Source organism: Dendrobates tinctorius, unplaced genomic scaffold, assembly GCF_039654945.1.
Source record: "Dendrobates tinctorius isolate UK_male_01 unplaced genomic scaffold, ASM3965494v1 ptg000019l, whole genome shotgun sequence".
NCBI lineage: Eukaryota > Metazoa > Chordata > Amphibia > Anura > Dendrobatidae > Dendrobates > Dendrobates tinctorius.
In genome coordinates this window covers 51514845-51534594 of record NW_027361687.1, presented here as the reverse complement: position 1 = coordinate 51534594, position 19750 = coordinate 51514845, and the positions used below count along the sequence as shown (strand labels likewise).

At 49.0% G+C, this 19750-nt stretch overlaps 1 protein-coding gene across 2 annotated transcripts; it reads right to left on the bottom strand.

Moving 5' to 3' along the window:
• Positions 1–15355: 15355 nt before the first annotated feature.
• On the bottom strand, positions 15356–19355 carry PEX19 (peroxisomal biogenesis factor 19). 2 transcript variants are annotated; one of them, XM_073567016.1, is made up of 8 exons: positions 19212–19355; positions 18841–18932; positions 18433–18601; positions 17811–17896; positions 17569–17730; positions 17302–17466; positions 16516–16560; positions 15356–15823 (listed from the first exon to the last, which is right to left on the bottom strand). In XM_073567016.1, exons 1-8 carry the CDS (start codon positions 19258–19260, stop codon positions 15749–15751), a joined length of 843 nt encoding a protein of 280 aa, XP_073423117.1. In that variant the 5' UTR covers positions 19261–19355; the 3' UTR covers positions 15356–15748. The 2 variants fall into 2 exon arrangements, with proteins under 2 accessions (XP_073423117.1, XP_073423118.1); XM_073567017.1 differs by having other exon boundaries at positions 18433–18598.
• Between the last annotated feature and the right edge of the window lie 395 nt (positions 19356–19750).

The following is a 19750-nucleotide window of genomic DNA, read 5'->3' as shown; positions in this document are numbered from 1 at the left end:
CAGGGAGCTTCAAACAAGCCATAGAGACCCTGAAAGACAAGGCATGCAAAACCTTCTATGCCATCCGAAGGAAACTCTACCATCTAAAACCACCAGTGAGGGTCTGGTTAAAAATCTTCGATTCTATCATCGCCCCAATCCTCCTGTATGGCAGCGAAGTCTGGGGTCCTCACACCTACCCAGACTGGTCAAGGTGGGATTCAAGCCCAACAGAAATATTCCACCTGGAATTCTGCAAGCACCTTCTCCAAATCCATCGGAGCACCTCCAACAGTGCTTGCCGGGCCGAGCTGGGCAGATTCCCTCTACACCTAACGGTTCTAAAGAGTGCACTGTCATTCCGGGCTCACCTACGTAGGAGCAATCCAAGCTCCCATCACCATAAAGCCCTGACACATGTAGGGGAAACAGAAAAACCAGGACCCTCGGAACAGCTCACCCAAACCCAACCTGACCAGAAAACCAATCACAACAACCTGACAAAAGCCGGAATCAGGAAGATGGTAGACGAAGGCCAGGAGAGGTACGTAAGTGACTGGAAGAACGACATCATCAGCTCACAGAAACTGACCATGTACCGGAGTCTACAGAGAGACTACAGACTGGCCCCATACCTGGAGAAACTCCCGGACCCCAAAGACCGCAAGAACCTGAGCCGGTATAGACTCAGTGCCCACAGTCTGGCCATCGAATCCGGCCAACACAGGCAGAGCTACAAGCCCAGGGAGGAAAGAGTATGCCAACACTGTGACCAGGAGGCCCTGGAGGATGAGACCCACTTCCTGCTACACTGCTCCAAGTACTCAGCAGTGAGGGACACTCACTTCAGGAGACTCTCACATCTCTTCCCGGATTTCACCACCATGAAGGAGGAAGAGAAAACATACATCCTGCTGGGGGAAGAAGAGAGAGCAGTGGAGATAGCAGCGCAATATGTGAGCGAATGCCATAGACTGCGAGAAAGAGAACTATGATATGCCATGGACTTCTATAGCCTCATCCTGGATATGCCCCAATCCCCCATCCACCTTCCCTATGCCATGGACTTTTATAGCCCCATCCTGGATCTGCCCCATCCACCTTCCCTACAGTCCCTATCCCAATTCCCTTCTGTACACCTGCTTTGGCAAAACTAATGTATATTTAGTCCTGCCAATAAAGCTTCTTTGAATCTTGAATCTATATACACACACTGCCATATACCCGACCGGTCATATATATATATGTATATACACTGCCGTATACACCACCGCTGGTCATATATATATATATATATACACACTGCCATATACCCGACCGGTCATATATATATATATACACGCACTGCCATATACCCGACCGGTCATATATATATATGTATATACACTGCTGTATACCCTACTGGTCATATATATATGTATACACACTCCTGTATACCCTACCGGTCATGTATATGTATATACACTGCCGTATACACCACCACTGGTCATATATATATATATACACTGCCGTATACACCACCACTGGTATACACTGCCGTATACACCACCACTGGTCATATATATTTATATATATACACTGCCGTATACGCCACCACTGGTCATATATATATACACTGCCGTATACACCACCGCTGGTCATATATATATACACACTGCCATATACCCGACCGGTCATATATATATGTATATACACTGCTGTATACCTGACCGGTCATATATATATATATGAATATACACTGCTGTATACCCGACCGGTCATATATATATATGTATATATATATATATATATATATATATGTATATATACTGTATACACTGCTGTATACCCCATTGGTCATAAATATGTTTATACACGGCCGTATACCCCGCCGGTCATATATCTATGTATATGCACTGCTGTATACCACATTGGTATATATATATATATATATATATATATATATATATATATATATATATACACTGCTCCAAAAAAAATAAAGGGGACATAAACATCAGAATATAACTCCCAAGTAAATCAAACTTCTGTGAAATCAAACTGTCCACTTAGGAAGCAACACAGGAGGCACTACCAGGAGACAGGCCAGTACACCAGGAGATGTGGAGGGGGACGTAGGAGGGCAACAACCCAGCAGCAGGACCACTACCTCAGCCTTTGTTCAAGGAGGAACAGGAGGAGCACGGCAAAATGACCTCCAGCAGGCCACAAATGTGCATGTGTCTGCATCAATGGCTAGAAACCGACTCCATGAGGATGGTCGGAGTGCCCGACGTCCACAGATGGGGGTTGTGCTCCCAGCCCAACACTGTGCGGCCCTCCTAAGAAATGCCACCCCACACCATTACTGACCCACTGCCAAATCGGTCATGCTGAAGGATGTTGCAGGCAGCAGATCGCTCTCCATGGCGTCTCCAGACTCTGTCACATCTGTCACATGTGCTCAGTGTGAACCTGCTTTCATCTGTGAAGAGCACAGGGTGCCAGTGGCGAATTTGCCAATCCTGGTGTTCTGTGGCAAGTGCCAAGCATTCTGCAGTGTTGGGCTGTGAGCACAACCCCATCTGTGGACGTCGGGCCCTCAGACCATCCTCATGGAGTTGGTTTCTAACAATTTATGCAGACACATGCATATTTGTGGCCTGCTGGAGGTCATTTTGCAGGGCTCTGGCAGTGCTCCTCCTGTTCCTCCTTGCACAAAGGCTGAGGTAGCGGTCCTGCAGATGGGTTGTTGCCCTCCTACGGCCCCCACCACGTCTCCTGGTGTACTGGCCTGACTCCTGGTAGCGCCTCCAGCCTCTGGACACTACGCTGACAGACACAGCAAACCTTCTTGCCACAGATCGCATTGATGTGCCATCCTGGATGAGCTGCACTACCTGAGCCACTTGTGTGGGTTGTAGAGTCCGTCTCATGCTACCACAAGTGTGAAAGCACAACCAACATTTAAAAGTGACCAATACATCAGCCAGAAAGCATTCGTACCGAGATGTGGTCCCCACCTGCAGAACCACTCCTTTATTGAGGGTGTCTTGATAATTGCCAATAATTTTCATCTGTTTTCTATTCCATTTGCACAACAGCATGTGAAATTGATTGTCAATCAGTGTTGCTTCCTAAGTGGACAGTTTGATTTCACAGAAGTTTGATTTACTTGGAGTTATATTCTGTTGTTTAAAGGGAATCTGTCACCCTTTTTTTGGACTATAAGCTGCCAGCATCGACATCAGGGGCTTATCTGTAGCATTCTGTAATGCTGTAGATAAGCCCCCCTCCCCTCCGATGTAACCTGAAAGATAAGAAAAAAGAGTTATATTATACTCACCGGGGGGCCGGGCCGGTCTCAGTCCGATGGGTGTTGCGGTCTGGTCCAGTGCCTCCCATCTTCATACAATGCCGTCCTCTTCTTCCCTTCCAGTTGTGGCTCCTGCGCATGTATACTTTATCTGCCCTGTTGAAGGCAGAGCAGAATACTGCAGTGCGCAGGCGCCGGACCTCTCCTGGCGCCTGCACACTGCAGGACTCTGCTCTGCCCTCAACAGGGCAGATAAAGTATGCATGCACAGGAGCCACGACAGGAAGAAAAGAAGAGGACGGCATCGTATGAAGATGGGAGGTTCCAGACCGGACGGCGACACCGATCGGACCGGACGCCGGGGTGAGTATAATCTAAGGGTACCCTTACACTTAGCGACGCACCAGCGATCCCGACAACGATACGACCTGGTAAGGATTGCTGGTGCGTCGCTAAATGGTCGCTATTGAGCTATCAAACAGACTGATATACTCTCCGATGCAGCAGCGATCCAGTGATCCATACAACGACCTCGGCGGTCATTGGTATCTTGTCAAACAGCAGCTAATCAGACAACTCCCGCCTGCGTCCATGTGTTCTGCGTCCCTAACGAGGTCGCTCATTGGTGTCAATCACTGCGATGCGCTGGCCAGCGGGACACCAGCAATGAAAAAATGGCCCAGGCCATTCAAGCATGATCAGCAAGATCGCAGCAGGGGCCCAGTCGCCGCTGCGTGTCACATATAGCGAAGATCACTGTTGCGTCACAAAATCGGTGATCTCGCTACGTGAGAAAGGGCCTTAACTCTTTTTTCTTATCTTTCAGGTTACACGGGGTATTATCTACAGCATTACAGATTGCTGAAGATAAGCCCCTGATGTCGATGCAGGCAGCTCATAGTCCAAAAAAAGGGTGACCGATTCCCTTTAAGGCTGTGTTCACACACAGCATTTTTTTCGCATTTTTTTCGCATTTTTTTCACAGATTTACCAAAATATCCGCTCAAAAAACGCTTAAAAGAAGCTTCCCATTCATTTTAATACATTTTGCACTTTTTGTGCTTATTGATGTGTTTTTTACCGTGAAAAAAACGCTTTGTGATAAAAAAAGCAGCATGCTCATTAATTTCGCAGAAAATTCCACATTTCTGGCTATTTTCTATGTGTCTAGGGACGCGTGGAAAAAAACGCATAAAAAAACGCGCGTTTTTTGTGCAAAAAACGTGGAAATAAAACATGCATTTTCTGGGAAGGAGTCCTGTTTTTATGCAGAAATTTTCTGCATACGTGTGCACATAGCCTAAGTGTTCCCTTTATTTTTTTGAGCAGTGTATATATGTAGATACACTGCCGTCTACCCCACCGGTCATATATACATGTATATACACTGCTGTATACCTGACCGGTCATATATATATGCATATACACTGCTGAATAATTAATTAAATGAATAAATTAATAAAATTAATAAATGAATAATTAAATAGAATAATTAAACAAATGATACACCCCATAGGTGTATGTGTGTGTTTCAAGCCACGCCCACTCCACATAGTCCGCCCACTCCGCATAGCGGGGCTACATGGAGTGGGCATGGCTTGATACACACGTACATACACACACATACACCTATGGGGTGTATCATTTGATGATGTCATAATCATTTAATGATGTCACAATCATTTGCTGATGTCGTAATAAACTGATGAATTAATTATTTGATTATCTCATAATCAACTGATGATGTCATAATCATTTGATGTTGTCACAATTATTCGATGATGTCATAATTATTTGATGATGTAATCAACTGATGTTATAATTATTTGATGATGTCATAAATCACACTGATGACATATAATAATTTGATGATATCACAATCAATCGATGATGTCATAATCAACTGATGATGTCACAATTATTCAATGATGTCACAATTATTTGATGATGTCATAATCACCTGATGTCATAATCATTTGATGTCATAATTATTCAATGAGATCCCGATCATTTGATGATGTCATAATCAACTGATGATATCATAATTATTTGGTGTTATAATCATTTGATATCATAATTATTCAATGAGGTCATGGTCATTTGATGATGTCATAATCAATTGATGATATCCTCGCTATGTGAAGAGGGCAGGGCTATGTGGAGTGGGCGTGGCTTGACACACACATACACCTATGGGATGGAGGATGTGTGATGGGTATATGGGCAAGGGACTATGGGATGGAGGATGTGTGATGGGTATATGGGCACTGGACTATGTGATGGAGGATGTGTGATGGGTATATGGGCACTGGACTATGGGATGGAGGATGTGTGTGATGGGTAATGGGCACTGGACTATGGGGTGGTGTATGATGGGTATATGGGCACGGAACTATGGGATGGAGGATGTGTATGATGGGTATATGGGCATGGGACTATGGGATGGAAGATGTCTGATGGGTATATGGGAATTGGACTATGGGATGGAGGATATGTGTGATGGGTATATGGGCACTGGACTATGGAATGGAGGATATGTATGATGGATATATGGGCATGGGACTATGAGATGAAGGATGTGTGATGGGTATATGGGCATGGGACTATGGGATGGAAGATGTCTGATGGGTATATGGGAATTGGACTATGGGATGGAGGATATGTGTGATGGGTATATGGGCACGGAACTATGGGATGGAGGATGTGTATGATGGGTATATGGGCATGGGACTATGGGATGGAAGATGTCTGATGGGTATATGGGAATTGGACTATGGGATGGAGGATATGTGTGATGGGTATATGGGCACTGGACTATGGAATGGAGGATGTGTGTGATGGGTAATGGGCACTGGACTATGGGGTGGTGTATGATGGGTATATGGGCACGGAACTATGGGATGGAGGATGTGTATGATGGGTATATGGGCATGGGACTATGGGATGGAAGATGTCTGATGGGTATATGGGAATTGGACTATGGGATGGAGGATATGTGTGATGGGTATATGGGCACTGGACTATGGAATGGAGGATATGTATGATGGGTATATGGGCATGGGACTATGAGATGAAGGATGTGTGATGGGTATATGGGCATGGGACTATGGGATGGAAGATGTCTGATGGGTATATGGGAATTGGACTATGGGATGGAGGATATGTGTGATGGGTATATGGGCACGGAACTATGGGATGGAGGATGTGTATGATGGGTATATGGGCATGGGACTATGGGATGGAAGATGTCTGATGGGTATATGGGAATTGGACTATGGGATGGAGGATATGTGTGATGGGTATATGGGCACTGGACTATGGAATGGAGGATGTGTGTGATGGGTAATGGGCACTGGACTATGGGGTGGAGGATATCTGTGATGGGTATATGGACACGGGACTATGGAATGGAGGACGTGTGATGGGTATATGGGCACGGAACAATGGGATGGAGGATATGTATGATAGGTATATGGGCACGGGACTATGGGATGGAGGATGTGTGATGGGTATATGGGCACGGAACTATGGGATGGAGGATATGTATGATGGGTATATGGGCATGGGACTATGGGATGGAAGATGTCTGATGGGTATATGGGAATTTGACTATGGGATGGAGGATATGTATGATGGGTATATGGGCACTGGACTATGGGATGGAGGATATGTGTGATGGGTTTATGGGCATGGTACTATGGGATGGAGGATGTGTATGATGGGTATATGGTAGAAAGGAAGAAAAGACGCGCACTCTTGCTTTGTAGGTGCTGACTGAATGTGGAATTATTCCACTGACTGTGATCTAGAGCAGTGGTCCCCAACCTTTTTTGCACCAGGGACCGGTTTCAAGCAAGACCATTCTTCCATGGCCCGGCAGGGCGGGGATGGAGGTGTGGCAGGGGTGGGGCTTTGGTCATAAGGGGGCGGGGCTATGGACACGGTTGTAGTGTAGCAGTGCATACTTATAATTAAATAACATTTATAATGTGACTCAACTCACCATAGGTTTTGAATGAGTGCTCCATCACCCCATTCTCCCCATCATTGCCTTCACCCCATCACTCCCCTCTCCCCATCATTGCCTTCACCCCATCACTCCCTTCTCCCCATCACTCCCCTCTCCCCATCATTACCTTCACCCCATCACTCCCTTCTCCCCATCATTGCCTTCACCCCATCACTCCCTTCTCCCCATCATTGCCTTCACCCCATCACTCCCTTCTCCCCATCATTGCCTTCAGCCCATCACTCCCCTCTCCCCATCATTGCCTTCACCCCATCACTGCTGTCTCTCCATCACTTCCCTCATGGCCTTCTCCTCATGTCCCCATCTCCTCCAGGGCCAGGCTACACAAACACAGACCAACACACACACACACACACACACACACACACATATTATACGTACACACACACACACCACCTCTCTCCTCTCACCTGCCCGCCGCCCGCGCTTCCTCGCTCTGACACAGCAGCGGCCGCGCTCCTCTCTGTGTCAGAGACAGGAAGCGCGGGCGGCGGGCAGGAAGCTGGACGGGTCCTTGCAGCTCCGCTCCTGCTATTCCCTCTTGCAGGCAGCGGAGCTGCTTGGATCGCTCCCTGCCGCCGCTACACACGCCGCCCCAGCCCCCGCTACGCCACTGACCGCCCCTGGCTCCCCTTGTGTCCACGGACCGGCAAGGGCACTGCAGCGGCCCGGTGCTGGGCCGCGGACCGGCGGTTGGGGACCCCTGATCTAGAGGATAAACAGTCGCACTCAGAGTCTCATATAGTTTGCAGAAAAGGATTTATTTCAATCACAAAATAAATAAAATTGCTTCATCGTAATGGAGAAATGCAAACTATTCCACAAGGTAATGTTTCGACCATTTCCCCAGTCTTTGTCAAACCTTACTTATAATAGAGATTCAAGGAGGGGTAGTTTAGTGTACAGTAGGTAAATACTGAAATCCCATTGTGGGCTTGTCTGGTGCTGCATTTGGGGCCCACGGTGTATGATGGGTATATGGGCACGGGACTATGGGATGGAGGATATGTATGCTGGGTATATGGGCATGGGACTATGGGATGGAGGATGTGTGATGGGTATATGGGCATGGGACTATGGGATGGCGAATATGTATGATGGGTATATGGGCACTGGACTATGGGATGGAGGATATGTATGATGGGTATATGGGCATGGGACTATGGGATGGAGGATATGTACGATGGGTATATGGACCCTTAACCCTGCTAAAAGAATATTGGGAGGGACAAGATGAAGATACAGGAGCCCCTGTTGTCCCTTATGTCCTAAAGCTGCGAGAAACCCTGGCTCAACTCGCTAGTTTAGCCCAGAGTCATGTGCGTATGGCTCAAACCAGACATAAGACATGGTATGACCGTAAAGCACGCTATCGGGAGTTTGTAGAAGGACAACAGGTCTTAATGATTGTTCCCCATTGGCAGAATAAACTGCAGACAACATGGGAGGGTCCCTTCCGGGTTCTCAGAAAACTAAATGATACCAATTATCTTCTTGCTTTAGATGATCAGGGGCTAAGACAAAAGACGGTCCATGTGAATATGATTAAGGAGTACCATGACCGGAACCTTCCAATGATAGCAAGCTGTCGGCTACCTTCAGAAGACGGTCAAGAGGATGAGGGCTCCCTACCTGATCTCATGCAGCGAGAGCCCCATCCACTGTGGAACAGGTTCCTCTGGGAGATCACCTGGATTCCTTGCAGAAAAAACAGATGCTGGGAGTGCTTCAACAGAGACGGGCAGCTTTCTCATCCCAACCAGGTCGAACCACCGTCACCAAACATCATGTGGACACTGTGTATCCGTCCCATACAACAGGCTCCTTACCGGGTACCTGAATCTGTTCGAAACACCATGCAGCACGAACTGGATGAGATGTTACAGCTTGGGGTAATCCAGGCCTCCCATAGCCCTTGGGCCTCTCCTGTGGTGTTAGAACCCAAGAAGGATGGGAGTACTCGATTTTGTGTGGACTATCGACGACTAAACGACCATACCATCAGCGATCCTTACCCAATGCCCCGTATTGACGAACTTCTAGACCGACTGGCTGGGTCCCGATGTGTCACTACCTTGGATCTCAGTAAGGGATACTGGCAAATCCCTCTCACGGAGGAAGGGAGAGAACGGTCCGCTTTTATAACCCCCTTTGGTCTGTATGAATTTCTAAGCATGCCTTTTGGAATGAAGAATGCCCCGGCAACCTTCCAGAGAATGGTGGACCAGATCATCCGGGGATGTGGTGACTTTGCTTGTGCCTACTTGGATGATATCGCCATCTTCAGCCAGACGTGGGAGGAACATCTAAATCAAGTAGCCATTATTCTTGACCTGATTCTTGCAGCCGGCCTAACCATTCGACCTGATAAATGCCAACTGGGGATGGGTGAAGTCCAGTACCTAGGGCATAGAGTAGGAGGAGGGAAGCTCCGTCCTGAACCTGCCAAAATCCAGGCTATTAGAGACTGGCCTGTACCCCAAACTAAGAAACAAGTTATGGCTTTTTTGGGAACTGCCAGTTATTACCGAAAATTTGTTTCGCATTTCAGCACTGTGGCCAAGCCTCTTACCAAGACCAAGAAAACGATGCCCCGGCTGGTGATCTGGACTCCAGCTTGTGATGAGGCTTTTAAGCAGCTGAAGGACGCCCTGGTCTGCGACCCTGTTCTGGCTGCTCCAGATTACAAGAGGAGATTCATTGTGCAGACGGACGCCTCTGCTTATGGACTGGGAGCTGTACTCAGCCAGGTGAATGCAGCTGGGGACGAACACCTCATCGCCTACCTTAGCAGGAAACTGCTGGACCGAGAAGTGGCCTATGCAACTGTTGAAAAAGAATGTCTGGCTGTAGTGTGGGCCGGGCCCTTAGGAAACTAAGGCCGTATCTGTATGGACGAGAATTCACTGTCATTACTGATCACAATCCCCTCACCTGGCTGAGCCGAGTCTCTGGGGACAATGGACGCTTACTACGATGGAGCCTGGCTCTGCAACCCTATAACTTTATCATACAGTATAGAAGAGGCAGCCAACACCAAAATGCAGATGGACTGTCCAGGCATGAGGAGCCCTGAGTCTGGTCAGCCATGCCTGTGTGTACTTAACAAGTGACCTGTAGAGGTCCCTAGTACCTACACAAATTGGGAGGGGAAGGGATTGTCATGATTTGTAGTTTTGCCCTGTCCTGTATTTTGTATAGTATGTCATTTAACTTTAATCTGATTGTATTTGCTGTAAATTAACCATGTCTCCTTCCCCCAATACTTTGCAATGTCTTGTGATGTACCTGGACCATAATCTAATTTAGGCTTGTGTCAACAGCTAGTGGAACTGTGGCTATTGTTTTCCTAAGCAGAAGATAACCTACAATACACATCCTGTAGACTCAGTGGAGCCCTTACATTTCTAGAATCTTCTGATGGACCAAACCATTGAATAGTAGGTGTGACCCCTACCCCCCTTCAGATGGGCTGATCCCAGGAGCCCTGACAATACATTCTTCTTTCAAGATCAGTTGTGATTTGAGTGCAGAGGTGGAAGGAGTCACGAACTGAGTTGAGGCCATTGATCTACAGGGGCTGTGTCTGTCTCTTTTTAACTGTTTTTACTTTTGTGTAGTGTATCCTATTTCTGTTTTGTGAACAATAAAATATTTATTTGCATTATATTTTGTGATATATTTATTATTTATTTTTCTCTGGTGATCCTCACTACATGCATGGTATTTCTCTGCTTTATTCTCTATTTATCCAAACATACATTTAAGTGATCCCTAAGTTATTATTGTTTTTTTTTGTTATATGATGGTGCCCACTTGATTTACACTTTTTGCTGTGACGTTGGTGGATGGAGCGAGACATGATGTCCCAGATGTGCTCAATCGGATTCAGGTCTGGGGAACGGGCGGGTCAGTCCATAGCTTCTATGCCTTCATCTTGCAGGAACTGCTGACACACTCCAGCCACGTGAGGTCTGGCATTGTCCTGAATTAGGAGGAACCCAGGGCCAACCGCACCAGCATATGGTCTCAAAAGGGGTCTGAGGATCTCATCTCGGTACCTAATGGCAGTCAGGCTACCTCTGACAAGCACATGGAGGGCTGTACCGCCCTACAAAGAAATGCCACCCCACACTATTACTGACCCACTGCCAAACCGGTCATGCTGAAGGATGTTGCAGGCAGCAAATTGCTCTCCACGGCGTCTCCAGACTCTGTCACATGTGCTCAGTGTGAACCTGCTTTTATCTGTGAAGAGCACGGGGCGCCAGTGGCGAATTTGCCAATCCTGGTGTTCTGTGTCAAATGCCAAGCATCCTGCACGGTGTTGGGCTGTGAGCACAACCCTCATCTGTGGATGTCAGGCACTCAGACCATCCTTATGGAGTCAGTTTCCAACCGTTTGTGAAGACATGCACATTTGTGGCCTGCTGGAGGTCATTTTGCAGGGCTCTGGCAGTGCTCCTACTTGCACAAAGGCTGAGGTAGCGGTCCTGCTGCTGGGTTGTTGCCCTCCTAAGGCCCCCTCCACGTCTCCTGGTGTACTGGCCTGTCTCCTGCTAGCGCCTCCAGCTTCTGGACACTATGCTGCTGTCTGTACACAGCAAACCTTGCCACAGCTCGCATTGATGTGCCATCCTGGATGAGCTACACTACCTGAGCCACTTGTGTGGGTGGTAGAGTCCATCTCATGCTACCACGAGTGTGAAAGCACAACCAACATTCAAAAGTGACCAAAACATCAGCCAGAAAGCATTGGTAGTGAGATGTGGTTTGTGGTCCCCACCTGCAGAACCAATCCTTTATTGAGGTTGTCTTGATAATTGCCAATAATTTCCATCTGTTGTCTATTCCATTTGCACAACAGCATGTGAAATTGTCAATCACTGTTGCTTCCTTAGTGGACAGTTTGATTTCACAGAAGTTTGACTTACTTGGAGTTATATTCTGTTTTTTAAGTGTTCCCTTTATTTTTTGAGCAGTATATATACACACACTGCTGTATACCCCACTGGTCATATATATATATGTACAGTATATACACTGCCGTATACCTCACCAGTCATTATATATATCTATATATTCAAACAATGTAAAAAACATATAGCCAGCTCACCATAAAGGAGTTCCTCTTAATGCAATAGTCGGTGTTCACCTTATATTCTGCACGGATCCAGGCAGGGAGTATGCCCCAACAAATAGGAATATAAGAGAATTGGGATCCAGCAAAAAGATGAAAGTTCACCAGAATTATAAAATCTTCTTTATTTATCCATCAAATCATATAAAAAATATGTGAGGAACTCCAAACAATTGGTAACATTCCAGCAAGGGACTACATGTTTCAGCACTATGTGCCTTCTTCACGGTCCATGTTGCATTTCGGCGCGCACGTCGCACCGTCAAAAGTGCGCAGCACACTACTTTCACACTGGCAGCGCATGATCTGCGCACCCTATGCTAAAGATAGGGTGCGCCGATCGCATGCGTGCAAATGCGATAGTAGGCGGTGATCCCGGATGGGGCGGGCAGGGAGCCGGATCGGGGCGGGGCTTACCGACGCAGTGCGCAGCGTTGTTTCAACGCTAATGTGAAACCAGACTAAAGGCCCTTTTACATTTAGCGATGCACCAGCGATCCAACCAGCGATCCGACCCGGTCAGGATCGCTGGTGCATCGCTAAATGAGCGCTAGTGAGCTTTCATACAGAAAGATCTCACAGCGATGCAGCAGCGACGCAGCGCACGATACTTACCATTCACACACAGCGATCCTGCGTCCTCCCGCCCGCGTCCACGCGTCGCTCGTCGTCACAGCAGGAAGCCCAGCAGGAAGCGCCCGACGAGAAATGGAGCCGGACATTCTCGCGCGATCAGCGATGAGCAGCGGGGGAGCCGGTCGCTGGTAAGTATCACACATAGCGATATCGCTAGCAATATCACTATAACGTCACAAAACCAGTGACGTTTTAGCGATATTGCTAGCGATATTGCTTAGTGTAAAACCCCCTTAAGGCTACATCGTTAGGAGGGGCGAGATAAAGCCACACATAGACAAGGTGGAAGCAATTCAAGGGTGGCCACAACCGGTCAAAAAAAAAGTAGTTTAGAGTGTTTTGAGGAATTGTGGGATACTAACTGTGATTTATCCCTAATTTCGTCATGACTGCTGCTGCTGACTGATCTTCTCAAGGGCACATAGTCGTCGATGTATACCACTATACACCACACGTGGCTACTGTGTGTATACCACTATATATGTCACTTGGCTGGGGGCTACTGTGTGTATACTATATACCTCACCTGTCAGGGGGATACTGTGTGTATACCCCTATATACCTCACCTAGCGAGGGGCTAACGTCTGTATACAGCTAGTCACCTCACCTGGCGGAGGGCTACCATGTGTATACCACAATATACCACACCTGCAGGATCTATTATGTGTTCACCACTATATCCCTAACCTGGTGGGGGGCTATTCTATGTATGCTGCTATATACTTCATCTGGTAGAGGGCTACTGTGTGTTTACAGCTATATACCTCACCTAGCGGGGGGCTACTGTATGTTTACCGCATTACACCTTAGCTGGCAGGGGGCTACTGTGTGTAAACCGCTATATACCTCACCTGGCAGGGGGCTACTGTGTGTATACTGCTATATACCTCACCTGGCGGAGGGCTACTGTGTGTATACCGCATTACACCTTACCTGGCGGGGGGCTACTGTGTGTATACCGCTATATACCTCACCTGGCAGGGGGCTGTGTGTATACCGCTACATACCTCACCTGGCGGGGGGCTACTGTGTATACCGCTACATACCTCACCTGGTGGGGGGGGCTACTGTGTGTATATCGCTATATACTTCACCTGGCAGGGGGCTACTGTGTATACCGCTACCTACCTCACCTGGTGGGGGGGCTACTGTGTGTATATCGCTATATACTTCACCTGGCAGGGGGCTGTGTGTATACCGCTACATACCTCACCTGGCGGGGGGCTACTGTGTATACCGCTACCTACCTCACCTGGTGGCGGGGGGCTACTGTGTGTATACCGCTTTACACCTCACCTGGCAGGGGGCTGTGTGTATACTGCTACATACCTCACCTGGCGTGGGGCTACTGTGTGTATACCGCTTTACACCTCACTTGGTGGGGGGCTACTGTGTGTATTCCACTTTACACCTAACTTGGCGGGGGGCTACTGTGTGCATACCGCTACTTACCTCACCTGGTGGGGGGCTACTGTGTGTATAACGCTATATACACCTCACCTGGCAGTGGAAGCTATTCTGTGTATACTGCTATATATCTCACCTGGCGGGGTGCAACCCTGTGTATACTGCTATACAGCTCTGGCAAAAATGAAGAGACCACTTTCAAATGTTCAGTTTCTCTGATTTTTCTCTTTATAGGTATATTTCTGAGTAAAATGTAAATTGCTCTTTTATTCAAAACAACTGACAACATGTCTCCGAATATCCAAGCAATAAATTGTTTTATTCTGAAAAGGAGAAATATTCAAAATAGAAAACCCCAGTGCTTTCAGATCTCAAATAATGCAAAGAAAATAAGTTCATAATCATTTAGAAACAATATTAATGTTTTAACTCAGGAAGAGTTCAGAAATCAATATTTTGTGGAATAACCATGATTGTTAATCACAGCTTTCATGCGTCTCGGCATGCTTGCCACCAGTCTTTCACGCTGCTTCTGGCGCAAAAATGTAAGCAGTTCTTCTTTGTTTGAAGGCATGTGACTATCCATCATCCTCTTGATTACATTCCATAGGTTTTCAATGGGGTTCGGGTCTGGAGATTGGGCTGCCCATGACAGGGATTTGATGTGGTGGTATCTTAATTTTTGCCAGAGCTGTATACCTCACCTGGAGCTGGGCTATTCTGTGTATACCACTATATATCTTACCAGGGAAAACAGTAAATACATCAGGGCAGCATTGGCCACAGAACCTGTAACTTAGAGGAGTTCCCCTTTAATAGACACTGACGGAGAGGGGCGGGTTCTCTAGAAGTAGGCGGAGCCACAGGCAGTTTCATATTTTTATTTTACAGTCTAGGTCATTTATCTTCCTTTAAAGGGACAGTGCTAGGGCAGGTCCTGATGCCCCCTCTGAGGGTCACTGTGCCAGGGGTCCAGAAGAGACGCACTATTTCAGTGCAGATGACAGGGTCTTGTATGGCACCATGGACAGGGGTGCCGGATATTAGTCTCCAGAGTAGTCACAAGATTTAAAGTGGCAGTGCCCTTGTTACTGCATGCAGCTCCGTCCTTCTGTGGGGGTACGCGCTCATCCTCCACTCCGGGGGGACATTAATAATTACAGTAAGGCAACGTCACATTGTCCCCAGTCTGTAGCCAATGGGCGACCTTGCCGATGTGCAACAGAGTGCGCCCTGTACACAACCAGATGGTCCCCATCATCACATGATGCCGCACTGCTCTCCACTTCCGGGATTCAGATTCATGGGGTCCAGATCCAAATTCAAACCAGGAGGCTGCAAGAAATAAGGAAAGGCATAATGGCTTTTACTACACTCACAGCCAAAGCAGCATGCAAGTGTCTGCACAAAAGTACCAGGGAACAATGCAATTTGGGAGTTTAGCAATTGGCTCCCGAGAGGAGGCAGCTTTGGATGTGACTGGAGTATATGAATATGGAACACTGATCTAGAGTATAAGAATGGGATTGCAGCTTCGGCTGTGACTAGAGCACAGATTATTATCAGTAGCAGTGCAGCAAAAGTACTGTCTGGGGGGGGCTGTGATGGTACGCAGCTCCCCTGCGGGGTCACATTTCTGAAGTGGAGGGTGATGGGCTCATCAGGGTCCCACTTCCTCACTCCCTGGGGCTCAGAGTGTGAGCAGAGTCAGTAAACAAGCTGCAAGGCAGAGCCAAAAGGCCAAAACAGGTCTCAGCAGAGGAGATGTCTTGTCACAGCGTGCTAGGACCTCAAATAGAAAGCGGAACAACCCCCATCATCTATTTATACCCTGATGTACAGGGGCGGCCAGGAGAGGAAAAGAACCCAAAATGTCATAAAAACGGCACTGTGGAGAATGGGGGAGCGGGACAACTGCTCCCAGAATGCACTGTGGCTGAGGCGTGCTGCTTCACACAGCTATGAGGACATGTCTGCAAATGTCCTGAATGCAGCTTCAGATGTATCTGGAGTAAGCGCTCACTCACCGAGTCTCCAGCCAGCTCCTTAGGCGGGTGTCCGAGCTCCTGCAACTGAACAATGGGAAGGGAGTGGTTAGTGCTGGCCCCAGATAAGAGTTGCGCTTCTTGATTGCCCATGAATCAGACAAGAGCGGCGACCCCCCCCCGTTCATGGACCAGAGGCACCCCTGGTCGGCCACCAGACAAGAGCAGCGTCCCCCTGGCTAACCATGGAGCAGACAAGAGCGGCGCCCCCCCCCCGCTGCTCATGGATCAGAGAGGCGCCCCCGGCCATCCCCCAGACAAGAGTGGCGCCCCTCTTGCAATCAGACAACTGCGGTGCATCCCCCGGCTGCAACCAGACATCGCTGCCGCTACTCTTGCAGTTGCTCCTATGCTGCCCTCAACAAGAGCAGTGGACCCTGATGCTCCCCCAACAAGAGCAGCGCCCCGTGATGACCCCGGTAAGAGTGGTGTCCACAGAAACTCCTGTGCTGCCCCCTGCAAGTGTGGCAACCCCTGCTGCTCCAGACAAGAGAGACACCTTCAGCTGCTCCCAACAAGAGAAGCGTCCCCTAGTGCTCCTTCATTGCCCCCCAGCTGCTCCTTCACTGTCCCCAACAAAAGTGGCAGCATGTACTGATACTGAACCAGAGTAGCCGCACTCCCTGCTACTCTTAACACAACCCTTGCCAAGAAAGGCGCCCCCTGCTGCTTCCTCGCCAACGAGACCCTGCTGTTTTCTCGCTGACAAAGACAAGTGTCTCCCTCCTCGCCCCATGGCACACAGGGGTATAACAATACACCAGTTACCTGTTGCATCAGATCCATGATGGCTTCAAATCTGGCAGCCTCGTCCCCTGACTGCTCAGTCTCGAAGTGCTGGCAGATCCTGGCCATCAGGCTGTGCTGCTCCTGGTACTTGCGGTACTCCTCGGCAGGCAGGGTGTCCCGATGCGTCTGCAGCCATTCCGGGAACTGAGCAACGGGAAGAGAAATAAGAAGGAAAGCTAAAAGCATCAGATCCTGGGAAAGCTGGGTGACCACAGACATGGCTCCCATCACAGGGGGCGCCCTCACCTTGTCTGTGATCTCCTTCAGGGACGGGTACAGGACCTCCTTGGACAGCAGGTTCTGCATGATGTTCTGCATGAACGGGAGGATGTTGCCCTCGCCCTCGACCTCATCCATGCCCAGGCCCTCCATGGCACGGGATAGCTCCTCCTCCGACAGGCTGGGATTCTGCAAGGCACAAGTGGACAGGGGCAATTACATGGTGGGGTCACAGACTCCCGAGACCCCGGGAGCTGCTGATCTCTTACCTGTAGCTCGTCAGCGTTCTTAGCGAGTCCTGTGAGCGTTTCTTTCAGGCACGACGTGAATTCCTGCTGCGACGTTTCATCGCTTCCTGTCCAGAGAAGCAAAGTGACCATGGAAGCTCGGCGGTGCCCAGGCAGATGCTGGAACCCGACCATCCCTGGACTGGAAGTCATACAGCGCAGTCTCCATCAGGACCTCCCTCTATGCCTGATGCCGTGTGATCAGCACCAGACACCCCCAAATGTACAATTTCCGGAGGGGTAACATGATGGCCGTGGCACCTGCACTAATATCTTACAGCAATACCCATTTATTCCAATAATCTGGCATGAAAATATTGTCCTATGGCTGAAGACCTGAAACGTTGTTACCACCGGCCCACCAGGTCGTAGGTGACAGACTGTTGACCAGTACAGAGATTCACCATCTCCGATAATCCAGGATAATCTCCAGCTGTAGGATACAGGATTATAGGAATTGCGCAGCGATACTGGGGAGGGATGTCACACGTACGGGCGGCTTAATCTGCCGCCATCTCAGGCTGTGTACACACCTCACTGTACCCACAGGTGGACTCTGCCCTTTGCCCCCTCGGCTGAACACTGTCTGACCTTTGCTCCTTACCAACTTTCCCAGCCGCCTCTGACAACCTCTGGAACTGCTCCACCAGATGCGGCTCCTCCTCGGCCAGCTCCTTCATGGCCTTCTCAAACTCCTGTGTGGCCTGGGCGGCGAGCTCACTGCTGAACAGCTCCTGGAAGAACTTCTCCTGGGACGTGAAGAGGGCATCCTGCTGGGAGAGAGCGGGGCAGTGCCAGGAGGGGGGTCTGGCCAGGAGGGGGCAGCACCCTACCCTACCCCCCCGGGGGTCTGGCCAGGAGGGGGCAGCACCTCAAAGACTCCCCTCGGGGTCAGGCCAGGAGGGGCAGCACCCAACTCCACCACCCCAAGGTCAGGAGTAGGGGCAGTGGAGGATGGGGGGCCACCCGGGTACCAGGCTGCAGGACAGGCACACATCAGGCCAGCACTTACCTTGGCAGCATCGGCCGGTGGTCTCTCTGCGGATTGCTCAGCAGCTGCAGGAGGAGGGGGGCGGCTTGTCTTCTCAAAATCGTCCAGCGCACCTGTCGTACACAGAACATGCGACTCCTCAGTCCAGCTGACACCAGAGAGCAATAGCAGCACACTTACAAGTCAATAACCATCAGACTACAAATCCCAGCATGTTCAGACTGCAAGATCTGCAGCAGTACATTAAGATTGCACCTGATACCAGAGAGCAATAGCAGATCCTGCGCACACAAGCTGTCAATCATCCCAGATCCCAATATACAGCTGCTGGCTGCCACCAGAGAGAAGCAGCATGCGCAGCACCCCGGTCCCGCCCTCTCTCCAGCGCTCACTGTCCAGCAGCTCGTCCAGCTCCTTGTCTTCTCCCCCAGCTCCGGCCATCTTTCCTGCTTCCTACTGAAGGGCCGGGCGCGTGTCTGAGTGACGTCACAACCGCGCTTCCAATAGAACCATACGCATAAGTAAGGGCAGTGAGGCTGCGCAGGCTGGCGCCATTTTTAAAAGGCATCAGAAGGTGACCGGGAGGAGCCATGTGCCGGGCTGCCAGTAGGCGGCGACCTCACACGATGCTGTGCTTCCATAATCATGATCTCCGCTTGCTGTAAGTGAATGTGTAACAACTAAAAGCGTCTGGACTGTCATGTATCTGTATTGTTTCCTCTCACTGTCAGCAAACATAGATCTTGAAGCTGGTGAAGAATGTAAAGAGACTTGTAAGAAAGTTGCAGATAAATGTAAAATGCCCTAATGTCAGACTGTCCAACATCCCAGAAAGAAGAGAAAACAGCACAGCCACTGGGGAACCCGCTGCCATGAAGGGGTTAATAGGTCTGTACAATGCTACGTATGTGGCTACCACAAGAACATAGCG

Coding starts and splice junctions, on each gene's coding strand:
- PEX19 (XM_073567016.1), bottom strand. CDS start 19,260: ATGGCCGGAGCTGGGGGAGAAGACAAGGAGCTGGACGAGCTGCTGGAC. Junction 18,933..19,211: donor GCTGGACGAGCTGCTGGACA/GTGAGCGCTGGA, acceptor TGTGTACGACAG/GTGCGCTGGACGATTTTGAG. Junction 15,824..16,515: donor AGGAGCTGGCTGGAGACTCG/GTGAGTGAGCGC, acceptor TATTTCTTGCAG/CCTCCTGGTTTGAATTTGGA.